At 48.6% G+C, this 27,140-nt stretch overlaps 1 protein-coding gene across 2 annotated transcripts; it reads right to left on the bottom strand.

Moving 5' to 3' along the window:
* Window positions 1-202: 202 nt before the first annotated feature.
* LOC309520519 (COUP transcription factor 2-like) lies at window positions 203-27,140 on the bottom strand. Of its 2 annotated transcripts, XM_082202410.1 has the most exons (4): window positions 26,714-27,140; window positions 23,230-24,497; window positions 13,019-13,546; window positions 203-1,618 (listed from the first exon to the last, which is right to left on the bottom strand). In XM_082202410.1, exons 2-4 carry the CDS (start codon window positions 23,576-23,578, stop codon window positions 1,344-1,346), a joined length of 1,152 nt encoding a protein of 383 aa, XP_082058536.1. In that variant the 5' UTR covers window positions 23,579-24,497; window positions 26,714-27,140; the 3' UTR covers window positions 203-1,343. The 2 variants fall into 2 exon arrangements, with proteins under 2 accessions (XP_082058536.1, XP_082058537.1); XM_082202411.1 differs by lacking the exon at window positions 26,714-27,140 and having other exon boundaries at window positions 23,249-23,654.

The raw sequence follows: 27,140 nt of genomic DNA, 5'->3' as shown, positions 1-27,140 counted from the left end.
TTTAATTTAATCTACTTGATGGATGCTACATTTTTCCTTTTTTCTTTTTTATCGTCTCCCCCTCATCCCCCGCATCCAAGAAAGGAACCCACAATCCATAAGATGAGATCTTCCGCCGCTGCGCTTACAAAGAAACCATCAGTAATTAAAAAAATTATGGGTGTTGAATTGTATGTAAGTACATTTAGCTGGGCAACGGGAGTAGGATATAATCTGAGTTTATTTTATTTTATAAATAGCATGTTTCCCCCTCCAGGTAAGAGACATCCCAAATCATTTTGCCCCTCCTTTAGATTAAAGAAGAAGAAGTCTCTCCCCTGTCTATCTCCTCTTTTTTGCACATGAATGGAATCAACTGCCCCAACTCCAATTCTGGGTTTGTTCATTTTTTCTGTATCTCTTCCGCTTCAGTTCAGGTATAGGATATGATAGCCACCATCACTCCCAAACATCATAGATTATAGACAGTTCCCTAGGTTGTAAAGGCCCACAGGGAAGGAGTCTTGGAAGATATGCAGGCTTTTTGCAGTATTGTAAAGGACACTTTCACACATATTGGCCTGAAAAAGAAAGTCCTTGTTATAAAAAGAAAAGAAAAGCAGGCTGAGGAGGCAACTCTTTTCTTTTTGATCGGTCTGAAGAGGCAAGTCTTTTTTCCCCAATTGCCCCAGCCCTTTTCTCCCTCGTTACACATTTATGCACAAACGCAAAAGGGAAGGTGAAAGATTGTTTGAGGTGCCGTTGCACAATTGAGGCTCGGGCAAGCCACACGTGTTTTTGCGCATCGCCAAGTTTGTATCGCAATCCACTGCAAACCTTCACCTTGGCCTCTAGTCGCCAACACGCTGTCAACAAAACATTCACCAGTTGAGAAGGCGGGCCCAAGGCAAACCCACCAATGAAGTTTATAGAAATCTCTTAGAAATGGGACAACGAAAGATCTCAGGTTCTCGATCCAGAATGCCCTTGTTCCATTATAATTCCTTCAGGGGCAAGGACATTCTTGTAGACAAAGCACATTTTAAAAAATAACCATCCAAGGATCAAGCTCATTTTAAGAATACGGCCGACATTTTGTTTTGTCTGCGATATAAATATGGAAGGGCAGGGATTGCTTGTCCAAAGTCACTCCCAAGAAGAAGAAACCGGGAAAGTGCCCTCAAGCTCTACCTCCTTGATGTCACTTCCTGGTTGTCTCGAGGGCCGCCATTTTGGAGGGAGCACAGGTGAGACGCTCTGTCTCCCTGAGCGACAGCCCACCGCTGTCTGCGCACCAACCAGGCCCCCATCGCCCAGTTTGGGGGGCAAAGGCAACAGTCACGGCCTCCAACCCCCGGCTGCTTTCACTGCATGGAGATGTAAGGCCAGTTGAAGCTGGAGCCGGAAAGGAGCATGTCTCGAATCAGTGTCTCGATGGGGGTCTTGCCTACCAAGCGCACAAAGAAGAGTTGCTCGATGACAGGGGCGGAGACGATGCGCAGAGAGGGGAGGCGGAGGAGGAGGCGCCCAAATCGGCTGGGCTGGTTGGGGTACTGGTTCCGGACGTACTCTTCCAAGGCACACTGGGACTTCTCCTGGACGTTCTCCACATGACACAAGTCCGTCAGCCCCACCGCATCTGCAAGGGGGAGAAGGAAAGAAGGTTCACACGGGAGATCAACTGATCGGAGTGAAAGCCCAGCTGATGGATCTGGCTAGAGAAGATCCTATCTAGGCCACACCCTATTCTCTTCTTTTGTATATAATTTTTTATTATTTTCCTTATACATACTGTTACAGTCCTCATACATACTTTTACAGTACAATACAATAAATCACAGGGACGCGGGTGGCGCTGTGGGTTAAACCACAGAGCCTAGGACTTGCCGATCAGAAGGTCCGCGGTTCGAATCCCCGCGACGGGGTGAGCTCCCGTTGCTCGGTCCCTGCTCCTGCCAACCTAGGACTTCGAAAGCACGTCAAAAGTGCAAGTAGATAAATAGGTACCGCTCCAGCAGGAAGGTAAATGGCGTTTCCGTGCGCTGCTCTGGTTCGCCAGAAGCGACTTAGTCCTGCTGGCCACATGACCCGGAAGCTGTACGCCGGCTCCCTCGGCCAATAAAGCGAGATGAGCCCAGAGTCGGCCACGACTGGACCGAATGGTCAGGGGTCCCTTTACCTCTACAATAAATCACATAGATACTATTAGCTCTGCCGAGCTTGCGACTTCTCTCCATCCCTTCAGCAAGTATCCCTTATTTTCTTATATCGTGAATTCTATTTATAAACCTTGTATCTGTGGTACACTGTAAGCTATTTCAGTCCTGCCAGTGTTTTAAAGGTTTTGCAATTATCCTTTATATACACCATAGATTTACTCCAATTTTCTTGAAACCTATGATCGTCCTGGTCCCGAATTCTTCCCGTCAGTTTGGCTAACTCCACGTAGCTCATCATTTTTGTCTGCCACTCCGCAATGGTAGGAACTTCTTGCAATTTCCAGTTTGGGGCAAGCATGTTTCTTGCCGCTGCTGTGGCATACATAAAAAGTCTTTGGTCCACTTTCTTAATTTCCTTACCCATCAAACCCAACAAAAAGGCTTCTGGGTTTTTTTGGGAAAGTGTATTTAAATATTTTCTTGAGTTCATTGTAAATTAACTCCCCAAAATTCTTAACTTTATCACAAGTCCACCCACCATATGTGGTAAAAGTCACCATCCGCTAAGCCAGGATCCTATTCTCACAGGGGCCAAACATATGCCCAAGGCGAAGCCCACACCAGGGCCACAGCACGACCAAAACTCCAGCTCCTACAACCCTGGATTTACAGAAGCCGTCCCGGTTTCTGATCTGATCCCGGAACATCCCACTTTTCCTTATTTTCACTGGAGAAAAGTTGGAGGGTATGGAGTTATGCGACCCACCCACCCCCGAGCCAGGGAGAAAAGTACCTTATTGGCCCGAATACAAGCCGCACGCGAATATAAGCCACATCTTTAAAATTTCGCAGGCACTCGCACCCGTTCCATTTTACTGCAGCGATATCGTAAAAGCCAGTTTTGTAAGGTCGCAAATCTAAGGCGCACTTTAACTTTTCACAGTCAGAATTTGGGGGTGTGTGGTTTATTTTCAGGCCAATATAGTAACTTTACAACCTTCAGAAGACATCAGAAGACAACCCTGTATAGGGAAGGGTTTTTTTAAAAATGGTTCAAGTTTTATTATATTTTTATATATGTTGGAAGATGCCCAGAGCGTTTGGGGAAACCAGTAGCAGCATATCTTTTTTTTCTTGTATCCAAAAATGCAAGAAGGGCTTTTACACTTGCCAGAAAGCTCGGCTCTGCCCTCGCCAGTCTTGGAAGGGTCCTTTAAAAAAGTCCCATTTGACCAGAGAATTTGTGCTTGTCCTTTGGGGGATTTAGGAAGCCCTGAACACATATTTTTTAGATGTCCCTTTTACAATGAGGCACATAGAGAAACCTTCAGCCAGCTGCTGGTGTGGCTTGCGGACCTCCCGGCAAAGCAAAAATTCGATCTTCTCCTATTAAGCAAAGACCACAAGACGACCCGGATGGCCGTCAGATTCTGCGCACAGATCTGTAGGCGCAGACCATCGCCCGATTCAGTCTAGTTTGGAAATTCCCAAACCCGGATCCACGGGCGACTTCGGGTCATTTCTCTAAGGTAGTCTATTTTAAAGTTTTTACGTGTTTATATGCCTATCTGTGTTTATAAGCCTATATGTCCCCTACAGGGGACGGGGGTGGCGCTGTGGGTTAAACCACAGAGCCCAGGACTTGCCGATCAGAAGGTCAGCGGTTCGAATCCCCACGACGGGTGAGCTCCTGTTGCTCGGTCCCTGCTCCTGCCAACCTAGCAGTTCGAAAGCACATCCAAGTGCAAGTAGATAAATAGGTCCCGCTCCAGCGGGAAGCTAAACGGCGTTTCCGTGCGCTGCTCCAGTTCGCCAGAAGCGGCTTAGTCCTGCTGGCCACATGACCCAGAAGATGTACGCCGGCTCCCTCGGCCAGTAAAGCGAGATGAGCCGCAACCCCAGAGTCAGCCACAACTGGACCTAATGGTCAGGGGTCCCTTTACCTCCTTTACTATGCCTATTGCAAATTTAAACTGAAAATCCATTGCTGTATATATTGGGATAGTAGTTCCATTTGTGTTTCTTAAGCTGGTCTCTGACCATAATAAGTTTTGTGTTCATGAGTGCTACTGATGGCAGTGGCATAGCATGGGGGGTGCAGGGGGGGCCGGCCGCACCGGGCGCAACATCTGGGGAGGGCGCACTCGCACTCGCAGCTCTCTGCCCCTGCTAAAATCCACCGGTTAGGGGGCGCAAATTACTTGCCTTGCCCCGGGTGCTGACAACCCACGCTACGCCACTGACTGATGGCTAGTAGCTCTGGTGGCTGCGCTCTGCCTCTGTGGTCAGAGACAGTAATGTTTCTAAATTCCAGTTGCCGAAAAACACAGAAAAGGAGAGAATTCTCTTGTGCTCAAATCCTGCTTGTGAGGTATTGGCTTCAGTGAGAACAGGATGCTAGAGTGAGGGTCTTCCTCCTTTCTTCAGTCTTAGGTGATTCTTGAAATGAGCATCACTTTACCAAATTCAGTCATTTTACTCTCTCGCCCTGACCTAGCCACTGTGATCCATGCAACCGTCACCTCCAGACTGGATTATTGTAACTCACTCTACGTGGGGCTGCCCTTGAGACTGACCCAGAAACTCCAGCGGGTGCAGAATGCCACGGCAAGACTCCTTATGGGGTCCTCACTGTGGGATCACATTCACCCAGTGCTCTACCAGCTGCACTGGCTCCCGGTGGAGTACAGAGTCAGGTTTAAGGTGCTGGTTTTAAAGCCCTATACGGCCTAGGACCCTCGTACCTACAGGACCGCCTCTCCGGGTATGTCCCACGGAGGACCTTACGGTCTTCAAACAAAAACATCTTGGAAGTCCCGAGCCACAGGGAGGTTAGGCTGGCCTCAACTAGAGCCAGGGCTTTTTCAGCTGTGGCTCCGATCTGGCGGAACGCTCTGTCACTAGGGCCCTGTGGGACTTGACATCTTTCCGCAGGGCCTGCAAGACAGAGCTGTTCCACCAAGCCTTTGGCCAAGGCACAGCCTGACCCCTCCTTTGGTAATCTTCACAGAACTCTAGCCCAACGGTTGCCATCAATTTGATTTGAACTGATTTTATAATGAATTGATTTTAAAATTGTAACTCACTCTACGTGGGGCTGCCCTTGAGACTGACCCAGAAACTCCAGCGGGTGCAGAATGCCATGGCAAGACTCCTTATGGGGTCCTCACTGTGGGATCACATTCACCCAGTGCTCTACCAGCTGCACTGGCTCCCGGTGGAGTACAGGGTCAGGCTTAAGGTGCTGGTTTTAAAGCCCTATACGGCCTAGGACCCTCGTACCTACGGGACCGCCTCTCCTGGTATGTCCCACAGAGAACCTTACGATTTTAGAATGCTGTATTATTTTCCTGTTGTTAGCCGCTCTGAGCCCAGCTTCGGCTGGGGAGGGCGGGATTTTATTTATTTATTTATTTATTTATTTATTTATTTATTTATTACATCACCTTTATAACATCAATTCCACTGAGCATAATTCCAGGATTCAATTAAGAGAATATACATTTGAGGGTTGTTGTGTTTCCCCCCCCATGCCTGTTGAGAAGCATTCGCCGCCCCCCCCCCCAAGCACTCCAGTGAAATACGTCTCCGAGGGCTGCCGTTTCCCAGCTTGAATGAAACCTTCAAGCTGAGTTCATCCCTCTCCCCCGTTGCGGGAGCCACAAAACAGCTCCATTCAGAGCCCCTCAAATGAGCGCCGTGGCTATTCAGACCACGAACGCCGCCGCTATTGACAGAGGCCCCCAAAAGGGACCTCACCGCGAATCCATTCACAGCCGCCGCTTTTTTCTAACGCGGCATGGCTAACGCAACAGACATTTAGCTGCGTGGGGAGAATGGGCCGCCCGTCGCCGGCATCAATAGCTGGGACTTGAAAACGCTTACTCTGGCTATGCTGTCGCGGGCCACCAAAGGGATGAAAGGAGCACCAGGGTGTGTGCGTGTGGGGAGAGAAAGGGGGGCAGCTAGATTTGGTTAATTTAAAAAAAAAACTGCAGAGAGGCGGGCGGGCTGTTTATCTGCCAGTTGTGGCGCATTACTCCGGGCATCAAAGCAAATAGTTTCTCCAGCACCTTTGTGAACTCGCCCCCTAGCAAATGCTAGATGACCAGAGCAGACATGGGGACGTGAGATGCAGGTTCTGTTCTAACCTATTCTTGCTAAGGTTGCAAGCTTGTAAGGTTAAAGGTACAGTCTGGGGGTACAGAGGTCCCTCACTCTCTTAAAGGGACCCCTGACCATTAGGTCCAGTCGTGACCGACTATTGGGTTGCGGCGTTCATCTCGCTTTATTGGCCGAGGGAGCTGGCGTACAGCTTCCAGGTCAGTGGCCAGCATGACTAAGCCGCTTCTGGCGAACCAGAGCAGCGCACGGAAACGCCGTTTACCTTCCCGCCAGAGCGGTACCTATTTATCTACTTGCACTTTGACATGCTTCTGAACTGCTAGGTTGGCAGGAGCTGGGACTGAGCAACGGAGCTCACCCCGTCATGGGGATTCGAACCGCCGACCTTCTGATCAGCAAGTCCTAGGCTCTGTGGTTTAACCCACAGTGCCACCCGCGTCCCTCTCACTCTCTTAGCTCTGTGCAAAGGCTGTGTGCCCAAACTTCCGACAGTTTCCATCTTGCAAAGGCAAACCGGCCTGGGGGCGATTTCAGGAACCAACGTACATTTTGGCAAGGCGAGATCACTTAAGATGCAAGCAACCCCCCCCACACACACACACACACACTCCCTGCCATCGCAAGCTCAGCTACCTGATGCCTTCAAGAAAATAGCCGGCACCGATCGATGGCAGGGCGGAATCGAGGAGGTTGCTATTGAGATTCAACAAGTTTATAGACCACTTCACAAGACAATGGTGTCAAAGCCCAGATTCCTGTTCTCCCAGCGGCCACCCAGATGCCCCAATGGGAAACTCAGAAGCAGGATTTGAGCACAAGAGCAAATCTCTTCTCCTGCAGTTTCCAGGAACTGGTCTTTAGAAGCATTCCTGCCTCCGACTGTGGAGGCAGAGCATAGACAACATGGCTAATAATAATAATAATAATAATAATAATAATAATAATAATAAATTTATTTATATCCTGCCCACCCCAGCCGAAACCGGGCTCAGGGCGGCTAACAACAATAAAGTAATACAACATTCTAAAGTCATTTCATTATAAAATTAATTCAAATCAAATTGATGGCAACCATTGGGCTAGTGTTCTGTGATGATTGCCTAAGAAGGGGGTCAGGCTGTGCCTTGGCCAAAGGCCCGGTGGAACAGCTCTGTCTTGCAGGCCCTGCGGAAAGATGTCAAGTTCCGCAGGGCCCTGGTCTCTTGTGACGGAGTGTTCCACCAGATCAGAGCCGCAGCCGAAAAAGCCCTGGCTCTGGTTGAGGCCAGCCTAACCTCTCTGTGGCCTGGGACCTCCAAGATGTTTTTGTTTGAAGATCTTAAGTTCCTCTGTGGGACATACCAGGAGAGGCGGTCCCGTACGTACGAGGGTCCTAGGCCATATAGGGCTTTAAAGGTTAAAACCAGCACCTTAAACCTGATCCTGTAATCCACCGGGAGCCAGTGCAGCTGGTATAGCATCGGGTGAATGTGATCTCGCAGCGAGGACCCCGTAAGGAGCCTTGCCATGGCATTCTGCACCCACTGGAGTTTCTGGGTCAGTCTCAGGGGCAGCCCCACGTAGAGCGAGTTACAATAATCCAGTCTGGAGGTGACCGTCGCGTGGATCACAGTGGCTAGGTCAGGACAAGAGAGGTAAGGAGCCAACTGCTTAGCTTGGCGGAGATGAAAAAATGCCGCCTTTGTTATAGCTGCAATCTGTGCCTCCATGGAAAGGGAGGTGTCGAAGATTACACCCAAACACTTAACGGACGGTGCTGGCACTAATTGCACCACTGCAAGAGATGGGAGTTGCCCCCCCAATCCCATATCGTCCCGTCCCAGCCACAGGACCTCTGTCTTCGAAGGATTTAGCTTCAACCGGCTCCCACATAACCATCCAGCCACAGCTTCCAAACATCTGATCAGTGTGTCTGGGGCCAAGTCAGGATGGCCATCTATCAACAGATAGTAGCCCTCAATAGCACTCTCCTGCTCCATGAATTTGTGTCATTCTCTTTTAAAGCCACCTAGGCTTTTGCCCCTCGCTGCATCCTGCAGGAGGGAGTTTAACAATGTGCACTGCAAAGAAGCACTTTCTTCTCTCTCCCCCGAATCTTCCAACGTTCAGCTTCATTGCACGGCTTCTAGAACTGTGGGAGAGGGAGAAAAACTCTTCTCTATCCCCTTTCTCCTTGACATGCATGCAGTTTATTAAGCTCTGCTTCTGCAGAGGCCAGCTCTAGGTAGCGGTGCGAGGAGAAAGGTGAAGGGGAGGGTCACAGCTCACAGGTGCACCACCTGCTTGGCATGCAGAATGCCCCAGGTTAACACACACACGCCCAGCAGCATCTCTAGGGAAGCTCATGGCCTGAATTCACGGAGGGTCAGTATGGACAACACTGGGTTTGAGGGATATACATTATTATTATTATTATTATTATTATTATTATTATTATTATTATTATTACTACTACTACTACTACTACTATTAATACCCTGCCTATCCAGATGGGTTTCCCCAGCCACTCTGGGCGGCTCCCAACAGAATATTAAAAACATGATAAAACATCAAACATTAAAAACTTCCCTAAACAGGGCTGCCTTCAGATGTCTTCTAAAAGTCAGATACAGTGGTACCTCGGGTTACATACGCTTCACATTACAGACTCCACTAACCCAGATAAAGCGGGATATCAAATCCAAATCCAAAATACTACCTCGGGTTAAGAACTCTGCTTTAGGATGAGAACAGAAATCATGCTCCCGCGGCGCGGCGGCGGCAGGAGGCCCCAGTAGCTAAAGTGGTGCTTCAGGTTAAGAACAGTTTCAGGTTAAGTACGGACCTCCGGAACGAATTAAGTACTTAACCCGAGGTACCACTGTAGTTGTTTATCCCCTTGACATCTGATGGGAGGGCGTTCCATAGGGTGGGCGCCACCACCGAGAAGGCCCTCTGCCTGGTTCCCTGTAACTTGGCTTCTCGCAGCGAGGGAACCGCCAGAAGGCCCTCGGCACTGGACCTCAGTGTCTGGGCTGAACGATGGGGGTGGAGACGCTCCTTCAGGTATACTGGGCCGAGGCCATTTAGGGCTTTAAAGGTCAGCACCAACACTTTGAATTGTGCCCGGAAACGTACTGGGAGCCAATGTAGGTCTTTCAGGACCGGTGTTATGTGGTCTCGGCAGCCGCTCCCAGTCACCAGCCTAGCTGCTGTGTTCTGGATTAATGGTAGTTTCCAGGGGGGTTGATCCTCCAGGTCTGATTGGCCTCTTGGCCTGTTTCACAGCAGCAGACTGCTGGTTGTGGGCGGCAGGTTCAGAAATGGATCGTGCTCTCCTATTCTTCCCAAAGGGGCAAGTCGCTTCTGTTTCCCTCCAGCAGGAGGCGAGAGGGAGTCACTCCTCCACCCTCTGCTGGCATAACACAGAATCACTCCAGACCATAGTGGCTTTTTTTGGCCATGCAGGTGTTCATTAGTGTCCCAGGGGTCATCTTGTCTGACCTCCCTCCAACGCAGATGTAGGCAGGTGACCACCCCAAACTCTGCTTGCTAGCAAAAGCAAGCTTTCTCCTTCCAGTGGGCCAGGAATTGGCCCACCGACACCAGGATAGCCATCCCACCTTGGCTGGCAACTTGTTTTGGCTCCTTCCTTGAATCTCCTGCCTTTCTGCAACCTCCATACAAGCAACAGAGGGAAGAAGACTTTCTCATAGATCAGGGGTCTGCAACCTTTAAGACAAAAAGAGCCACTTGGACCCGTTTCCGAAGAAAAAACAACTGGGAGCCGCAAAACTCGTCATTATGAAAATAACTTTTTTGTCACTTTTTATTATTTCTTTGTTTGACCCCTCAGAATTACTCCTCCTCATAGAAATAAACGTTAAATTAACAAGTACCTTTTTGTGTGTGTGTGTGTGTTCTTCACTCCCCTTCAAAACAGTGACCAGCGTACATGCCCCCTTTCAATGCAGTGACCAGCGTACATGCCCCTTACAACGTAGCGGGCGGGCGGGAAGGTGACGTCGGGACGGTGCGTGACTAATGCACGCACCGCCCCCATGTGACGTCACAGCCAGTACAGCGCCCACCACAGTGGGGAGTGTCGGGGCGCACAATGCGCCTCCTCCCCTCGCTAGTATCCGCCCCGGAGCCGCGGCAAAGGTGTAAAAGAGCCACATGCGGCTCCGGAGCCGTGGGTTGCAGACCCCTGTCATAGATCATCCTGGGACAGAATATGGCAGCTAGACTGGGGACTGGGAGCGGCCACCGAGACCACATAACACAGGTTCTGCGAGACCTACATTGGCTCCCAGGACATTTCCGGGCACAATTTGAAGTGTTCGTGCTGACCTTGAAAGCCCTAAACGGCTTCGGCCCAGTAGACCTGAAGGAGCATCTCCACCCCCATTGTTCAGCCTGGACGCTGAGGTCCAGCGCTGAGGGCCTTCTGGCAGTTCCCTCCCTGCGAGAAGCGAAGCTACAGGGAACCAGGCAGAGGGCCTTCTCAGTGGTGGCGTTCCCCTGATCTCTCCTAACAACCACTCGACAGGAAAGGAACGTGTTGCTGAAGCCATTCAGCTTTGCAGCCACCTTTGAATTAATTGTGCAATCTGATCCAACACGATCAGAAGAGACCCACATCCTGTTCTCACCATGGCCAGCAAAGTGCCCCCGCCATCATAGAATAGAATCACAGAATCCTAGAGTTGGAAGAGACCACAAGGGCCATCGAGTCCAACCCCCTGCCAAGCAGGAAACACCATCAGAGCACTCCTGACATATGGTTGTCAAGCCTCTGCTTAAAGACCTCCAAAGCAGGAGACTCCACCACACTCCTTGGCAGCAAATTCCACTGTCAAACAGCTCTTACTGTCAGGAAGTTCTTCCTAATGTTTAGGTGGAATCTTCTTTCTTGTAGTTTGGATCCATTGCTCTGTGTCCGCTTCTCTGGAGCAGCAGAAAACAACCTTTCTCCCTCCTCTATGTGACATCCTTTTAGATATTTGAACATGGCTATCATATCACCCCTTAACCTCCTCTTCTCCAGGCTAAACATGCCCAGCTCCCTTAGTCGTTCCTCATAAGGCATCGTTTCCAGGCCTTTGACCATTTTGGTTGCCCTCCTCTGGACACGTTCCAGTTTGTCAGTGTCCTTCTTGAACTGTGGTGCCCAGAACTGGACACAGTACTCCAGGTGAGGTCTGACCAGAGCAGAATACAGTGGCACTATTACTTCCCTTGATCTAGATGCTATACTCCTATTGATGCAGCCCAGAATTGCATTGGCTTTTTTAGCTGCAAACCATGGCAAACCCACAGGCAGGCTCCGGGCAGGAGAGCCCTCTCCCCTGCTGCAGTTTCCAACAACTAGGTATTCAGAAGCATCACTTCCTCTTGACTGTGGAGGCAGAGCACAGCCATTAACCAACGACAGCCTTCTGTTCCAGCCATCCAAGATGGCAGATGTTATGTATTGAAGTTCTCACCCTGGCCACCAGGGGTATTGTGTATACAGTGGTACCTCGGGTTACAGACGCTTCAGGTTACTGCCGCTTCAGGTTACAGACTCTGCTAACCCAGAAATAGTACCTCGGGTTAAGAACTTTGCTTCAGGATGAGAACAGAAATCGCGTGGCGGCGGCGGGAGGCCCCATTAGCTAAAGTGGTGCTTTAGGTTAAGAACAGTTTCAGGTTAAGAACGGACCTTCGGAACGAATTAAGTTCTTAACCCGAGGTACCACTGTATAGTTTTCACTCAGGCCCACGTAAGTTAATTTAGGCGGGAAACCCTGGGCTGTTGTTGTTACGATGTTGACAGCCGGCTGCCTATGAAAAGCAGGCTGGCTGAGCTGTTTGCTGTTCAGTTCCAGCTTTATAAGTAAGAACTACCGTATTTTTCACTCTATAGGACACACTTTTTCCCTCCTAAAAAGTAAGGGGAAATGTGTGTGCGTCTTACGGAGCGAATGCAGTCTGCGCAGTTATCCCAGAAGCCAGAACAGCAAGAGGGTTTTGTTTTTTTTCTTGTTCTCCTCCTCTAAAACTAGGTGTGTCTTATGGTCGGGTGCGTCTTACAGAGCGAAAAATATGGCATTTGGAGAAATCTCTGTGTCGTTTGCTATGTCCACCCACTACTTAATAGCAGACATCGCTGCCTCCTGCAGCACTGAGTTCCATAGTTTAACAATGCCCTGCATGAAGGAGGACTTGTCAGGAAAAAGCAGCAATGCAAAAGCCAGCTGCAGGTGGCTGGAAAGCAAAACAAGATGTGGTCTGGAACTGTACTGGTGGGAAAAAGGGGCAGTCCATTCTCTGTACTGAGCACCGGATGTTAGCTCAGAGTATCATCTGACCTGTACTGGAAGTACAGGGGCGGAGTCGAGTACTGCCGGAGTCTGGAGGGTACAGACACGTTTTCTCTGTACTGCTGAATGACAGGAATAAAACATGTAAATAGGACTCCTGTCTGTCCTTTCTTCCCCTCCCTGGGGGAGTGCAGGGAGGGAGAGAAGGAGGAGGGTGTGTTCTCCTCACGTTTGAGGAGGATCGCCGATTTACGACCTTGCCTGCCGGGAGACGCAGACGGAAGGTCAACAAGGATCCCAGCCAAATGCCTGGAGTGAGGCCGGTTTACCTCTGACCGCGACTGGAATCCTGACAGGACTTTCTCTGACTTGCCCCGAATGATGAAATGGCGAGTCATAGCATGGCCATCATGGCCACCAATAGCCCTCTCCTCTTCCTCCTCCGATCCGGCAGCGCGCAATGCTCACCTGGGGTGAAGAGGACGATGGCCTTCAGGCAGGAATACTCGGCCGAGTCGACGTGCAGAGCCTTCAGCTTCTCCACCTGCTCCTGGAAGACGCGGATGTGGTCCATGAAGGCCACCACGCGGTCGGCGGACATGGGCGAGGCATGGAGGCCAGCGGCGGCCAGGAGGGGAGCCACGTGGAGAGGCATGGAGCACTGGGCGGCGTTGAGGACGAAGAGCTCGCTCCAGGTCATGCGCAGAAGGCAGACCTGGTCGGCCAACTGGAAGTCCGGGAAGAAGGGGATGTTTTTGGCCCACTCGATGGCACTGAAGAGGAGGCGGGCGGCCAGCTCGCAGATGTTCTCGATGCCCATGATGTTGTTGGGCTGCAGGCACTGGGCCCCATAGCGGGAAGTGGGGTAGGGCTCTGCCCGGAGGAGGAGGGAGATGAAGCCCGTCAAGTAGGAGTGGCAATTGTAGGGGTCTCCGTTGGTGAAGGGGTACTGGCCCGGGCTGGGCTGCGCGGGAGCCATGCGCCCCCGTTGCACGGCTGGAGGGAGACAAGAAGGGAGGGAGGGAGAAAATGATGTATAGGTTGCTTCTATATGCAATGGCAAGAAGATCAAACCTCTCCATTCTGAAGGAAATCAGCCCTGAGTGCTCACTGGAAGGACAGATCCTGAAGCTGGGCTCCAATACTTTGGCCACCTCATGAGAAGAGAAGACTCCCTGGAAAAGACCCTGATGTTGGGAAAGATGGAGGGCACAAGGAGAAGGGGACGACAGAGGATGAGATGGTTGGATGGTGTTCTTGAAGCTACTAGCATGAGTTTGATCAAACTGCGGGAGGCAGTGGAGGACAGGAGTGCCTGGCGTGCTCTGGTCCATGGGGTCACGAAGAGTCGGACACGACTAAACGACTAAACAACAACAACATATGCAATGGCAGCAGAAAGGAGGATGAAATGGATGGACTATGCAGAATTAGATAAACTAACAGGAAGGATTCGAAACCTGCGGGACCAGAGATTCTCAGAAGGCTGGAGTCAATTTACGGACTATTTGAAAAGTAATTGGGATGAACAGATCACGCTAGTAGGTTGGTAAGAAGTTTTGTAAGGTGAATTATTTGAAATATTGCCCAAAAAAAAGACACTGAGGAGAATTACAGTGGTGCCCCGCAAGACGAATGCCTCGCAAGACGAAAAACTCGCTAGACGAAAGGGTTTTTCGGTTTTTGCGTTGCTTCGCTAGACGAATTTCCCTATGGGCTTGCTTCGCAAGACGAAAACGTCTTGCGAGTTTGTTCGCTTTTTTCTTAAAGCCGCTTGAAGAGGCGCAGTTGCGACGGACCGTGCTTCGCAAGACGAAAAGACTCGCGGAACGAATTAATTTCGTCTTGCGAGGCACCACTGTATTAGTTAAGGATAATTAAAGGTAATATGTAATTAAGCAATGCATAATAAGTGATAAAGAACGGAACATCATCAGAGGCGTTGACGGAAGTCCAAAAATATTGCATAAGATGAGAAGTTATGTTGCATGAATGTTGGAATTAATATGTTAAAAATAATAAAAATGTATATAAAAAAGAAAAAATGATGTATAGATAATAAGTAATAATAATAATTTATTATTTATACCCCGCCCATCTGGCTGGGTTTCCCCAGCCACTCTGGGCGGCTTCCAACAGAATATTAAAATACAATAGTCTATTAAACATTCAAAGCTTCCCTAAACAGGGCTGCCTTCAGATGTCTTCTAAAAGTCTGGTAGTTGTTGTTCTCTTTGACATCTGACGGGAGGGCGTTCCACAGGGCGGGTGCCACCACTGAGAAGGCCCTCTCCCTGGTTCCCTGTAACTTGGCTTCTCATAGGGAGGGAACCACCAGAAGGCCCTCAGAGCTGGACCTCAGTGTCCAGGCAGAAAATTGGGGGTGGAGACGCTCCTTCAGGTATCTAACTCTGGTTAAGCTAGCAAAAATGTACAAAACTAGAGAAAACAAGCATTGGAAATGTAAAACAAGAGAAGGTACATTTTTTCATAAATGGTGGAATTGCAAAATTGTTAAGAATTATTGGGAAATGATTTATAATGAAATGAAGGTGTTTAAAATAACCCTTGCTAAAAAACCCCAGAAGATTTCCTGTTAGGTATTACAGGAATGGACTTACCAAGATCACAAAAGAATTTGTTTATGTACGGCTGCACAAACAGCACAACATTGGAAAGATGAAAGTGTCGTGGCCAAAGAAGATTGGCAAGTTAAATTAACGGAATATGCTGAAACGGCAAAGTTGACAATGAAATTAAGGGGAAGCGACAACAAGGAATTTAAGGAAGAATGGAAGGACTTTATTGCAATGTACACAGGTTAATACATTGGCAGAGTTTTGAGAATTCTTGTAATTTTATTATGAATGGACAATAAGAAATTCAAATGGTTAAAACTTTATAATGGGCATGTAGTACATTGATATACAATGGAACCAAGGAAGGGATTAAGGGGGAAGTCAATTTGTTTTGTTTTGGTTTTTATTGTTGTTTGTTTTGTTTGTTATTGTTGGGAAATTAATAAAATGTTATGGGGGGAAGAAGGGAGAAAGCACATGATTCGCGTCTCAGCATTTATTTCGTGAAACCAATATGCCATTACGTCGTCCTGGGGAGGGGAAATTTTTATTTCCTGGGTTTCTGACTTAAGATTCTCAGTATTCACCACCCAAGCAAGCTCGGGAAACGAAGAATGCATATGTTTCTTTTCATTTCCTTATTATTATTTTCCCGTTGTGATTGCCAGTATGTGGTCTTTTTAATTGTTTTTATTTGGTTTTACAAATGAAGAGCTGTAACAATGCCAAATACACATTTCTCTAAATCTATTGTCAACATTTCCAAATGCGTATTATTTCAGTCTATATTTTGTATCACCTTGCCAACAAAGGTCCGTATAGTCAAAGCTCTGGTTTTCCCAGTAGTGATGTATGGAAGTGAGAGCTGGACCATAAAGAAGGCTGATCGCCGAAGAATTGATGCTTTTGAATTCTGGTGCTGAGGAGACTCTTGAGAGTCCCATGGACTGCAAGAAGATCAAACCTATCCATTCTGAAGGAAATCAGCCCTGAGTGCTCACTGGAAGGACAGATCCTGAAGCTGAGACTCCAATACTTTGGCCAACTGATGAGAAGAGAAGACTCCCTGGAAAAGACCCTGATGTTGGAAAAGACGGAGGGCACAAGGAGAAGGGGACGACAGAGGAGGAGATGGTTGGACAGTGTTCTCAAAGCTACTAAAATGAGTTTGACCAAACTGCGGGAGGCAGTGGAAGACAGAAGTGCCTGGTTTGCTCTGGTTCAGGGGGTCACAAAGAGTCGGACACGACTAAACAACAACAATATTTTGTACCTGTCCATATTGTCCATCATATTTGATCCATTACAAGCATTATTAGAATCCTGGTAATGTTTTCACCTGCTTTACAATGGTGTCCTAAATAAATTATAATCCCCCCCCCCATTCTTTCTTGAAGTTCTTGTCTTCTTGATTCCTGAGCTTTCCGGTCAGTTTTGCCATTTCGGCGCAGTCCAACAGCTTAGTTTGCCATTCCTCTGTCGTAGGGAGATTGCCAGTACGTTTTTAACAGAATTGTAAAGTTGGAAGGGACCCTTTCTGGGGCCATCAAGTCCAACCCCATACAACACAGGAATCTTATAGACAGATAGGTAAAGGTAAATGGACCCCTGACCATTAGGTCCAGTTGTGACCGACTCTGGGGTTGCGGCGCTCATCTCGCTTTACTGGACCAGCAGGACTAAGCCGCTTCTGGCGAACCAGAGCAGCGCACGGAAACACCGTTCACCTTCCCTCCGGAGCGGTACCGATTTATCTACTTGCACTTGGACGTGCTTTCGAACTGCTAGGTTGACAGGAGCAGGGACCGAGCAACGGGAGCTCACCCCGTCATGGGGATTCAAACCGCCGACCTTCTGATCGGCAAGTTCTAGGCTCTGTAGTTTAACCCACAGTGCCACCCACATCCCCTATAGACAGATAGGTAATTTTAATTACATTGCTTAATTGTTTTTTTAATGGTTGAACCCCTCAAAAAATAATAATAATTAGCAGTTCTTATTTTATTTGTAAGCCGCCTTGAGTCCCTGTCAGGGAAAAAGGCAGGATATAAATTGACTTCTTCTTCTTCTCCTTCTTCTTCTTCTTCTTCTTCTTCTTATTATTATTATTTTGTTTGCTTTGTATATTGTATGATGCAATACCATGCCATTGGGGTTGTTAGTAATCACAGTGAAAAAGAAAATTGAAAATTAAGTAAGTAAGAAGCGTCAAAATTGAGATGTGGAAAATATGGAAACAACGAGGAGAAACAGGACTAAGATGTGGAGATTTGCTTCAGAGATCCAGACCCTCGGGAGCCCTGAGAAATTAATAATTATAATTTGGACTATAATTTCGTCTCTTTTTTAGTTTTTTATTTTAATTGGAGTATTATGATTGGATATATTAATTGGATATTTTTAATTGGAAAATCAATAAAAATGATTTAAAAAAAAAAACTTGTGTCAAGGCAAAGGGAACCCTGCCCCGCTTCCTCCCCACCTTCTGCATGATTGGCAGGGCCGGCAGATCAGAGGGCGCTCAGCTCTGGCCCCACAAACAAGCCTGCTGGATCACGCCAGGGGCCCGTCTTGTCAGAAACCCGCAAGCATGACTTCAGCACAAAAGGCCCTCTCGTCTCCTGCAGTTCCTGCAGCAACTGGCATTCAGAGGAATTGCTGCCTCTGACCGTGGACGCAGAATCACAGCCATCGTCGCTAGCAGCCATCGATAGCCCTCTTCATGAACCAGCCCAACCCTCCTTTAAAGCCATCCAAGTTGGTCGCTGTCCCTGCTTCTTGTGGCAGGGAGTTCCACAAGTTGTGCTGTGTGAGCAAGCTCTGAAAACACTGTCTCAAATCTTCCCGCATTCTCCCTCCTCCAAGGAATCCTTTGCCCCCTTCCAGACAACTTATTTTTTTTAAATCACTGAGCCATGATTAGTTGTTTCTCTACCTGCTACTGGGGCGGTCAGACACCGTGCTGCTTTCAACACTGCTGGGGGCTCAGTCTAATTCTGCCAAGATGTTTCCTTTTACTCCATAGTTTTCTACATTTGTAGGGGGGAGGTAAAAAGAAATTATACAAGTAACTGTGCGGTATGAAGAAACGGATAGGCAGTGAGATTAATTGGAAGTCGGTTTTAAATTTCTTTTCTACAAATTTTATAATTGTGTTCAATACCAGGAGTATATATGATGATAATTACATTAATCTTCTAATAGTGTAGTGGTTTGTTTGATTTTTCTGTTATTTGTTTGTTTGTTTGTTTACTTATATGTACATCTGTTTTTCATAAATGCATTTATTTTAAATTAATAAAGATACATTAAAAAATAAAGATTTTAAAAAACACTGCTGGGGGCTTGCAACTATTTTGAGGCAGCTGCACTGGTTTCCTTTCTAATCTGTGCACTTCTTGAAACCTTTCCCAGAAATCCTGTAGCTTTTTATCCTGCAAATGTTCCCACAATAGCCAAACAGATGCCCACAAGCCAGACCCAAATGCCATGGCACTCCCCCCCCCCCGTGGTTTCCTGGAACTGCTATTATTCAGCAGCTACTGCTTCCAACAGTGGAGGCAGAAAATAGCCATTGTAGCCAGCAGATGTTGGTAGCCTTAAAGGTAAAGGTAAAGGGACCCCTGACCATTGGGTCCAGTCGTGGCCGACTCTGGGGTTGCAGCGCTCATCTCACTTTATTGGCCGAGGGAGCTGGCGTACAGCTTCCGGGTCATGTGGCCAGCATGACTAAGCCGCTTCTGGCGAACAAGAGCAGCGCATGGAAACGCCGTTTACCTTCCCACCGGAGTGGTACCTATTTATCTACTTGCACTTTGACATGCTTTCAAACTGCTAGGTTGGCAGGAGCAGGGACCGAGCAACGGGAGCTCACCTCATTGCGGGGATTCGAACTGCCGACCTTCTGATTGGCAAGTCCTAGGCTCTGTGGTTTAACCCACAGCGCCACCCGCGTCCCTTGTTAGTAGCCTTATCAGCCATTAATGTGTCCAATCGTCTTGCAAAGGAGCCCCTCTGCTTAAATGTGGAGGGGAAGAAACGGGATCTTAAGTGGCGCATCCTAAAAAATAAAGAAGAAAGCGCAGAGGAAGGACAGAGAGAAGGAAAGGGGAAAGGTAAATAATTTTGAAGGGCGAAGATGAAAAGGAGGAGACGCTGTCCTACCCTGGGTGGTTCTTGGGAAGACAAAGACGGCATGAATCAAGGGGAACGAGGGAAGAAATTGCAGGAGCAGAGAGGAGGATGATTCAGCAAAGGGCATGTGGTTGGCAAGGCTAGATAATCAAGATCTGCCTTTGTAAAAGGGTTGCAGAGGAAGAGGAAGGCAAAGAAAGGGAGAAAAGGAGAGGAGAAAGCAAAGAGGAGGCGTGGAGGGAATTGGGGGGAAATGAAGAAAAGGGGAACTGGCGGAAAACAGGATAGAAACGGGAGAGAGTCACAAAGGAAAACGGGAGGCGGGGAAAGCAGAAGAGGGATGGAAGGAAGATGAAGAATTAGGGTCCCCACATAGGCACTTTGTATAGTGCTCTCGTAAGAATGCAATGGGACGCAGGTGGCACTGTGGGTTAAACCACAGAGCCTAGGACTTGCCAATCAGAAGGTCGGCAGTTCGAATACCCACGACGGGGTGAGCTCCCGTTGCTCAGTCCCTGCTCCTGCCAATCTAGCAGTTCGAAAGCACGTCAAAGTGCAAATGGATAAATAGGTACCACTCCTGCGGGAAGGTAAACGGCGTTTCTGCTCTGGTTCGCCAGAAGCGGCTTCATCATGCTGGCCACATGACTCGGAAGCCGTACGCCAGCTCCCTCGGCCAGTAAAGCGAGATGAGCACCGCAACCCCAGAGTCGGCCACAACTGGACCTAATGGTCAGGGGTCCCTTTACCTTTACTTTTAAGAATGCAATAAGAGCCCGTTGGATCCGGCCAAAGGGGTCCAGTCTAGTCCAACATCCTCTCCTCACCAAAGCCAAATACCTGTAAGAAACTAGGGATGTAAATAGACTTCCTCTGGAACGTAAGGACATCAGAAGAGCCCGGCGCCTGGGTCAGGTCAAGTGGAGGCCTTGTAGTCCTGCCTCCTCTTTTCACAGTGACCATCCACATGCCTCTTTGGAAGCCCAAAAGGAGGGCCTGAGTGCAAGAGCAGTGCTCTCCACGCTTGTGATTTGCAGCAATCGGATTTCAGAAGCTTTCCTGGAGGCAGAGCAAAGCCGCAGTGACTGGTGACTGGTAGCCAACAGGGGCTAGTGCTAGTGACAAATAGCCCTCTCCCCTCCATCAATTTGCCCAGTCCTCTTTTCAAGCCTTGTTGGCTGCCTCTGCCCTCATGTGGGAGGGAGTTCCAGAGTCTAGCTACGTCTTGTGTGAAAAAGCTCTTTCTTTTATCTGTCCCGAAGGTTCAGGACAGTGGCACGGCAGCTATTTCCCTTTCGACAGAGTTTGCCGCTGCAAAGGTTTCGCAGCAGAATCTCTGCTTTGTTCCCAGACAAGTCCCAGCACTCCCTGCTGAAATCCTCCTCACTTTTCATGCCACAAATAAATTGAAATTAAACCAGGTCCCCTGGAGAGCAGAAGTAAATAAAATCAGGACAGGGGTGGAAGTAGCCGGTGCGCAAATCTGTCAATTTTAGTTTATCGTTTTCTCAGCCTTTAACTCAAATGGCCTGATTTAATTCTTTGCCCTGCTTTTCATAGAATGGCAGAGTTGGAGGGGCACCCCCAAAGGTCATCTAGTCCAACCCCCTACAATGCAAGAATTGCAGTTTGCCCCTCTGGGTGGCAATAATATACGGACATTGAGGAAGCACTGCAGAACGCAGCTAATAAAGCAGAATGATGTGTGGATGGTTCAGGAAAAGGCCGTAGCTCAGTGGCAGAGCAAGGACCCTGTGTGCACAAGGTCCTGAGTTCGATCCCTGCCATCCCCAGGTACTGCTGGGAGAGACCCCTTGCCTGAAATCCTGGAGAGCTGCTGCCAGCCAGTGTAGACAACACACAGCTAGATAGATCCAAGGGGCTGGCTTGGTGTAAGGCAGCTCCCAATTACAACCAATCCTCTATTCAGAACCATGAGGACTAGCTTCTTATTTTTGAATGGAATGACAGCAGCTCAGGAGTAGAGCGATTGCTTTGCATGCTGAAGATCCCACATTTAATCCCTGCTTGAAACCCCAGAGAGCCTCTTCCAGTCAGCAGAGACAATAATGAGCTAATTGGATCAATGTTTGGACTCCGTATAAGACAGGTTATTCTGTTTCTATGCACAAATCTATCCGCCATTAACACACCATTGGCCACTAAGGCACCAGTGCCTTTTTAAAAAGCACCTTTCCCAGTATCAAGCATTTCAGACCAGCAGAGGAGGCCTTGGTAGTAAGGGTGCCACCACCAAGGAGGCCCGGTTGGCACTGACAGGGCCTCCTTCGTGGTGGCTCCCCATTTGTGAAATGCCCTCCCGAGCGAGATGCGCCCGCCTGCCTCATAATTGACTTTCAGGAGGGATTTTAAAAACATCCCTCTTTACCCAGGTTGCCATTTGGGGGCTGAAAGACAACTGTTTCCGGCGACCCTCAGATCCCTGGACAGAGAAAAGGCGAAGACTTTTTCACCCAGTGGATCGTTAAACTGCGGAACTCCCTCCCACAGGAGCCACTGGTGCCAACTGTGCTTTTGTGTGTTGCACTTTGTGCTTGCAGGTTTCCCACTGAGGCATCTGATCGGCCACTGTGAGAACAGGATCCTGGGCTACATGAGCCACTGGCCTGATCCAGCGAGCTCTGCTTATGTTCTTTCTCTTCTCAAATGCTTTTCTACATGATTGATAGGTTTTCCACCCTGGGAAGTGTGGGATATATAAACTGAATGAAGTGCTTTTGACACTCAAGCCGTATCCTTTTAGGGCCCACGTAATTTTTGCGATTGTTAGCTGTTTCAATACAGTGGTACCTCGGGTTACATACGCTTCAGGTTACAAATGCTTCAGGTTACAGACTCCACTAACCCAGAAATAGTACCTTGGGTTAAGAACTTTGCTTCAGGATGAGAACAGAAATCGTGCTCCGGCAGCGTGGCAGCAGCAGGAGGCCCCATTGGCTAAAGTGGTGCTTCAGGTTAAGAACAGTTTCAGGTTAAGAACGGACCTCCAGAACGAATTAAATTCTTAACCCAAGGTACCACTGTACTGTGTTTTAGTTGGTGGAACCTGCCCTGGGAACTTAGGTTGAAGGGCAGGTAACCTATGAATACACAAATAACAAGACTATTGATGCATCGATGACATTTCGCAGAATACATCCACAGAAAAAGAAAAACCAGGATCACAGGAAACTCAGTGCTTTTGGCACAGACTGGCAGTTGCTCTCGAGGGCAAGAGAGCCTCTGCCAGCGGGGATGGAACCTGGGACCTTCTGCAAGCCAAGCAGCTGCTCTGACCACTGAGCTACGCTCCTTCCCCTTGCTCTCCGGAGGAGCCCTAAGGCAGCAAGGAGGAGCAGAGCAAGTAAAGGGATGTCACAACTTCCAGAAAAGGAAAGAGCCAGTGGCGTAGCGTGGGGGGTGCCAGGGGTGCCGGCCACACCGGGCGCAACATTGGGGGGGGCGCGTTTGGCCGGCCCTCCTCGAGGAAGCAGGAACCACACTGTCCTCGGACCTCCTCCGAAGCCTGGCGGTGGGGCGGAGAGACCTTCTCCCCGCACCAGCCTTCGGAAGGCTGCTCCGAAGCCTGGCGGTGGGGCGGAGAGACCTTCTCCCCGCGCCAGCCTTCGGAAGGCTGTCCTGAAGACTTGTGGTGGGAGCAGTGGCGTAGCGTGGGGGGTGCAGGGGGGCCTGCTGCACCTGGCGCAACATCTGGGGGGGCGCGGAAGAGACTCGAGTGCTAAAATCCACGGGTTAGGGGGTGCAAATTACTTGCCTTGCCCCGGGTGCTGAGAACCCACGCTACGCCACTGGAAAGAGCAAGAGAGATCCAAACAGGGCAAGAAGAAGAAATGGAAGACTGGCCTCTGGAGAGCGAAGGGAGGAGAGGGAGATTGCAAGAAAACAGAGAGAGAGAGAGGAGGAGGAGGATGAGATGTGTGGGACACACACCCCCAGGCAACCCACCTTCACGGCGCATGCCAACCTTGAGGCACTTGGTGAGGCGGCAGTGTTGGCACTGGTTGCGGTGGTGTTGGTCGACGGGGCACTGGCGGCTGGCACGGCAGGTGTAGCTGAGGTTGCGGCGAACGGAGCGCTTGAAGAAGCTCTTGCAGCCCTCGCAGGTGAACTGGCCGTAGTGCTTGCCGCTGGCCTTGTCCCCGCACACCAGACAGTCCACGGCCGAGCCCGACGCCTTGCCCTCCCCGCTGCTGCCCCCGCTGGGCTCCTGGGGGGCTGGGGCTGGCAGCTGCGGCGGGACCCCTGGAGGAACGCCTGGAAGCTCTTCCTGCCAGGGGGTCACCACCAGAGCCATCCTGGGAGAGGGGTCGTAAGGAAGGGGCAGGAAAGGAGGGGAGTGGGAGGGGAGAAAGGGGGTGAGAATTGCAGGGGGGTTAGAGAGAGATCTAGCAGAGGGGGGGGTTGGTTGGAGGAGCTATGGGGCTGGCTGCAGAGGCTGGGAGGTCAAGAAGGGGCAGCAACGGGCAAGAGAATGACAGCTAGGGAGAGAAGGAAAGGATGAGATGGGCAGGAAGGCTGGGGGATGCCTGGCAAGAGGAGAAAGGAGGGAGAGAAGGAAGGAAAGGAGGAGGAGGAGGGAAGAGGAATAGAGAAGGGCAGGGGGTGAGCGGCTGAGGTTTGGGAAGGAGAAGGTGGAAAGGACCAGCCGTGAAGGAGGGAGAGAAGGAGGAAGCAGGTAGAGAGGAGGAAGAGGATGAAACAGATCCTGAAGAAAGCGGGGTTATAAATCTACTTTCCAGCAGAACAGCAAACAACTGCATGCTTTGCAAAGGGGGGGGGGGTTAGGGAGAAGAATAAGGAATGAAAGGAGGTGCGTCTTTGGCGGCTTCTTGCCCCACAAGTCCAAGCAGGCAACTGTAAACGAAGGTTTTCTTCCGTTCTTCCAAAAGCGGCAGAGGGAATCCCAAAATCCCCACTAGTAAGAATCAGTGCCGGGAGGGGAAATTGCAGTCACCTCCCTCCATTTTCCTCCCCGTGGGTCTTCCCAAAAGAAGCGGTCTGCCTTCTTCGCTGGAGAAAGAAGATCACAATGCCTCGATTTGGCAGAAGCCCAGCAGAGAGAAGGGAAGGAATCTCGGGTCTTCAGTCGCCAGAGGATGGAAAGCACACAGGCAGCAGGGTTATAACGACTCCGAAAAGGGTACCCATAACCAGAGAGGAAACTTCTTCCAGTGAGGCGGCAGCTGCTAGCAGGCATTCAAATCCTGACAGATCTGTGCATGGGGGTTTTATTTTTTATTTTTTTAAGGAAGGACAGGGAGAGAGAAAAGGTGCAAGAGGTTAGTTTATTTTTAAGAAGAGAGCTCAGCAAACATTGTGCAAGGAAGGCGAAGGAAAAACCAGAAGCCACAGAACTCCCATACCGGCTGTCTAAAGTTCACATTCCCATCGAGTGTAAAATATACGACATCTTATGACAGCCTTTTGGGGGCTGTTCATCTGCCTTTTAAGGCAGCGGTGTCCCAAAAGGAACAGAAAATGCAACAAACAAGTCTTTGAGAGGTAGTTTAAAGTCAGTTCCCTGGTACTTCCCCCCAAAAAAATATTATTTTTAAAAATGGTGGTGGCTCCAAAGAAACGATCCATCAGATTTTGATGGGCTTCCGAAAGAGAGGGAGAGCCTTCATCCGAAACTGTCTCTGGGATGGATGTTTCATCACCAGAAATGCCCGTCTCTGGGGTTTTAGGGTGCTTCTGCCTTTGGGGTGTGGGCAAATTGAATCCATCGAAGCCAGGGCAAAGATTCCAATCTAGCCTCTGTTTCCCTCCCCATTCTGTCCTTTCTATGGTCAAAATCAACAGGCATTCGGATTTCAGTTTTCAAGGAGAGAGAGTTTCTCTAGCAACAGAGAAAGTAGCTTGCATGAATGAGACAGATCTATTCCGGTGAACTATTTTAAGGATCAGGGAGGATGTGGGTTTAACTCTGAACCCCTGTATATATCTTTATTCTCCTACTGACCCCTGATCAAGGTATTAAATACAGCTGATGAAGATCATCTACAGATCAATAAGGGATTTGGGGGGCGAGAAAATTTGTCTTTTTCCAAGCGCAGCAGGAATTAAAATGATATTCATTGTACCAACCCTCTGAAGAATTTATTATCTCCAACCACCTCCTAATAATATATTTATGAATAAATGTCATTTCCCCCTATAGCAATGAATGTCCATTGAATAATAAATAATATTTCTTAAAAGCTTTGCGCAGGAAGAAATGGCATCTAATTGTATTGATATTGCTACCTGCAAAATCTGTAATATCAGTAATGCAATACTGTTAAAAGCAATACTGTACATTATTAGCAATATATTCCTATTAATACGTTGCTATTTTTACAGGTAATGGTAATTGATACATCATGATTAACAGCATTAGACTGCTGTTAATAAAATTACTAGTGATTACTGTTGATAACACTATTGTTGCTAATATTATTAGATCCTGTTTCCTTCTCTAGACATTAACGGTCATTAGTAACAACAGTCAATATTTAATAAATATTCATGCCACTGTCTATACACAATTGTGTTAAGCTTTCACCCTATTTCAATTAAAGCAACTTTATTAGCATTAGTAATATTTTTAACAGATGTCAAATCCTGCTATGGAAATTAAATATATTTTTTTCTTTAATTATAACAGAATATTTAGTACCATTAAACTCTTTTTGAATTGCCATAATTTCATCCCACAGAAATAATAATTAATAATCCTAGAAAGTGATGCCAGTACAAATGACTGGACACGTTTTTTGTTTTTTCAGCTGAACACCAAAAGCCACCCTTAAACATCATTGTTGCAAGCAACTAACATCAAATCTGTACTGTTTAAATCGTGTTGTTGTTTTTTTAGAGAGAGCAAAAATCAATTTGTGAAGTTTCTGCCGGTTTTGCAAACTCTCATACATTTTTCCCCAACGAAAGTTCTGTCTTTTTAATTTTTCTTTTCCGGGAGTCCTCCTTATCCTGTCTTGCTTTTGCGGGAGAGGGTGGGGATAAATCGCTCCTGACACGGCAAAAACCTTCACCCGTTTACTCAGGAGTAAGCGCGCGCCCCTGCAGTCAGCGGAGGAGCTCACTACTTTAGGAGGGAGTAAAACTCACAGGTAGCCTATAGCACGATGTTGCCTCGTGTCATTTTCTACCTGAAAAGGGGAAAGTACCCCAGAAATAAGGAAACGCTTTTCTTCTCCAACAGGGAGACAAAAAAAAATAGCAGGCAGCGCTCCTTTGACTTACCACTGCACCCCCGAATAAATTCAGAAACAAATTCCTATCTGTCAGAGTGGGCAGCAATGACTTAACCACAAGCAAAACCACCAAAATAAAATATGGTTTAATAATAATTATAATAATACCCCAAAGCGGGGGGGGGGGCGTCTCCTTTATCGGAAAGGAAGAGGGAAAACGAGGGTAGTACCCAGACCTGCTCGAAAATCGCTTTTAATTCTCCTTCGGAATCCTGGAGAAGAAATTGATGGTTTTCTCTCTTTTTTCCCTTTTCTTTTCTTTGAAGCAAATTCCGCCTGAGGGGCTCGAGGCTGTTCCTTGCGCTTCTCCCTCCAGTGCAAAAAAAGCAGTAGTTTCTTCTTTTGCGCGCAGCGCGGCGGCCCCGATCCTGAAGTTGCGCCCGCGCGCAGCTCCCGCCCGCGCAAGCTGCCGGACAATGCTTCGGAATTTTATTTTATTTTATTTCCTCCCCCGCTTCCCTCAAAACTGGCTTTAAAAATAAAAAATAAAAAATCCTAGGGACAAGCGGAGCGGGCGAAGAACTTTTCTTTCCCGAGAGATGCGGCGGCGGCGGCGGCAGCAGAAGCGTCGCTCCTCCGTCTCCGCTTGTCAATTTCGCTTCT

The sequence above is a fragment of the Podarcis vaucheri genome (assembly GCF_965113315.1).
Source record: "Podarcis vaucheri genome assembly, chromosome: 16".
NCBI lineage: Eukaryota > Metazoa > Chordata > Lepidosauria > Squamata > Lacertidae > Podarcis > Podarcis vaucheri.
Note: the sequence above shows the minus strand (reverse complement) of the source record. Positions and strands in the feature narration are given on the sequence as shown.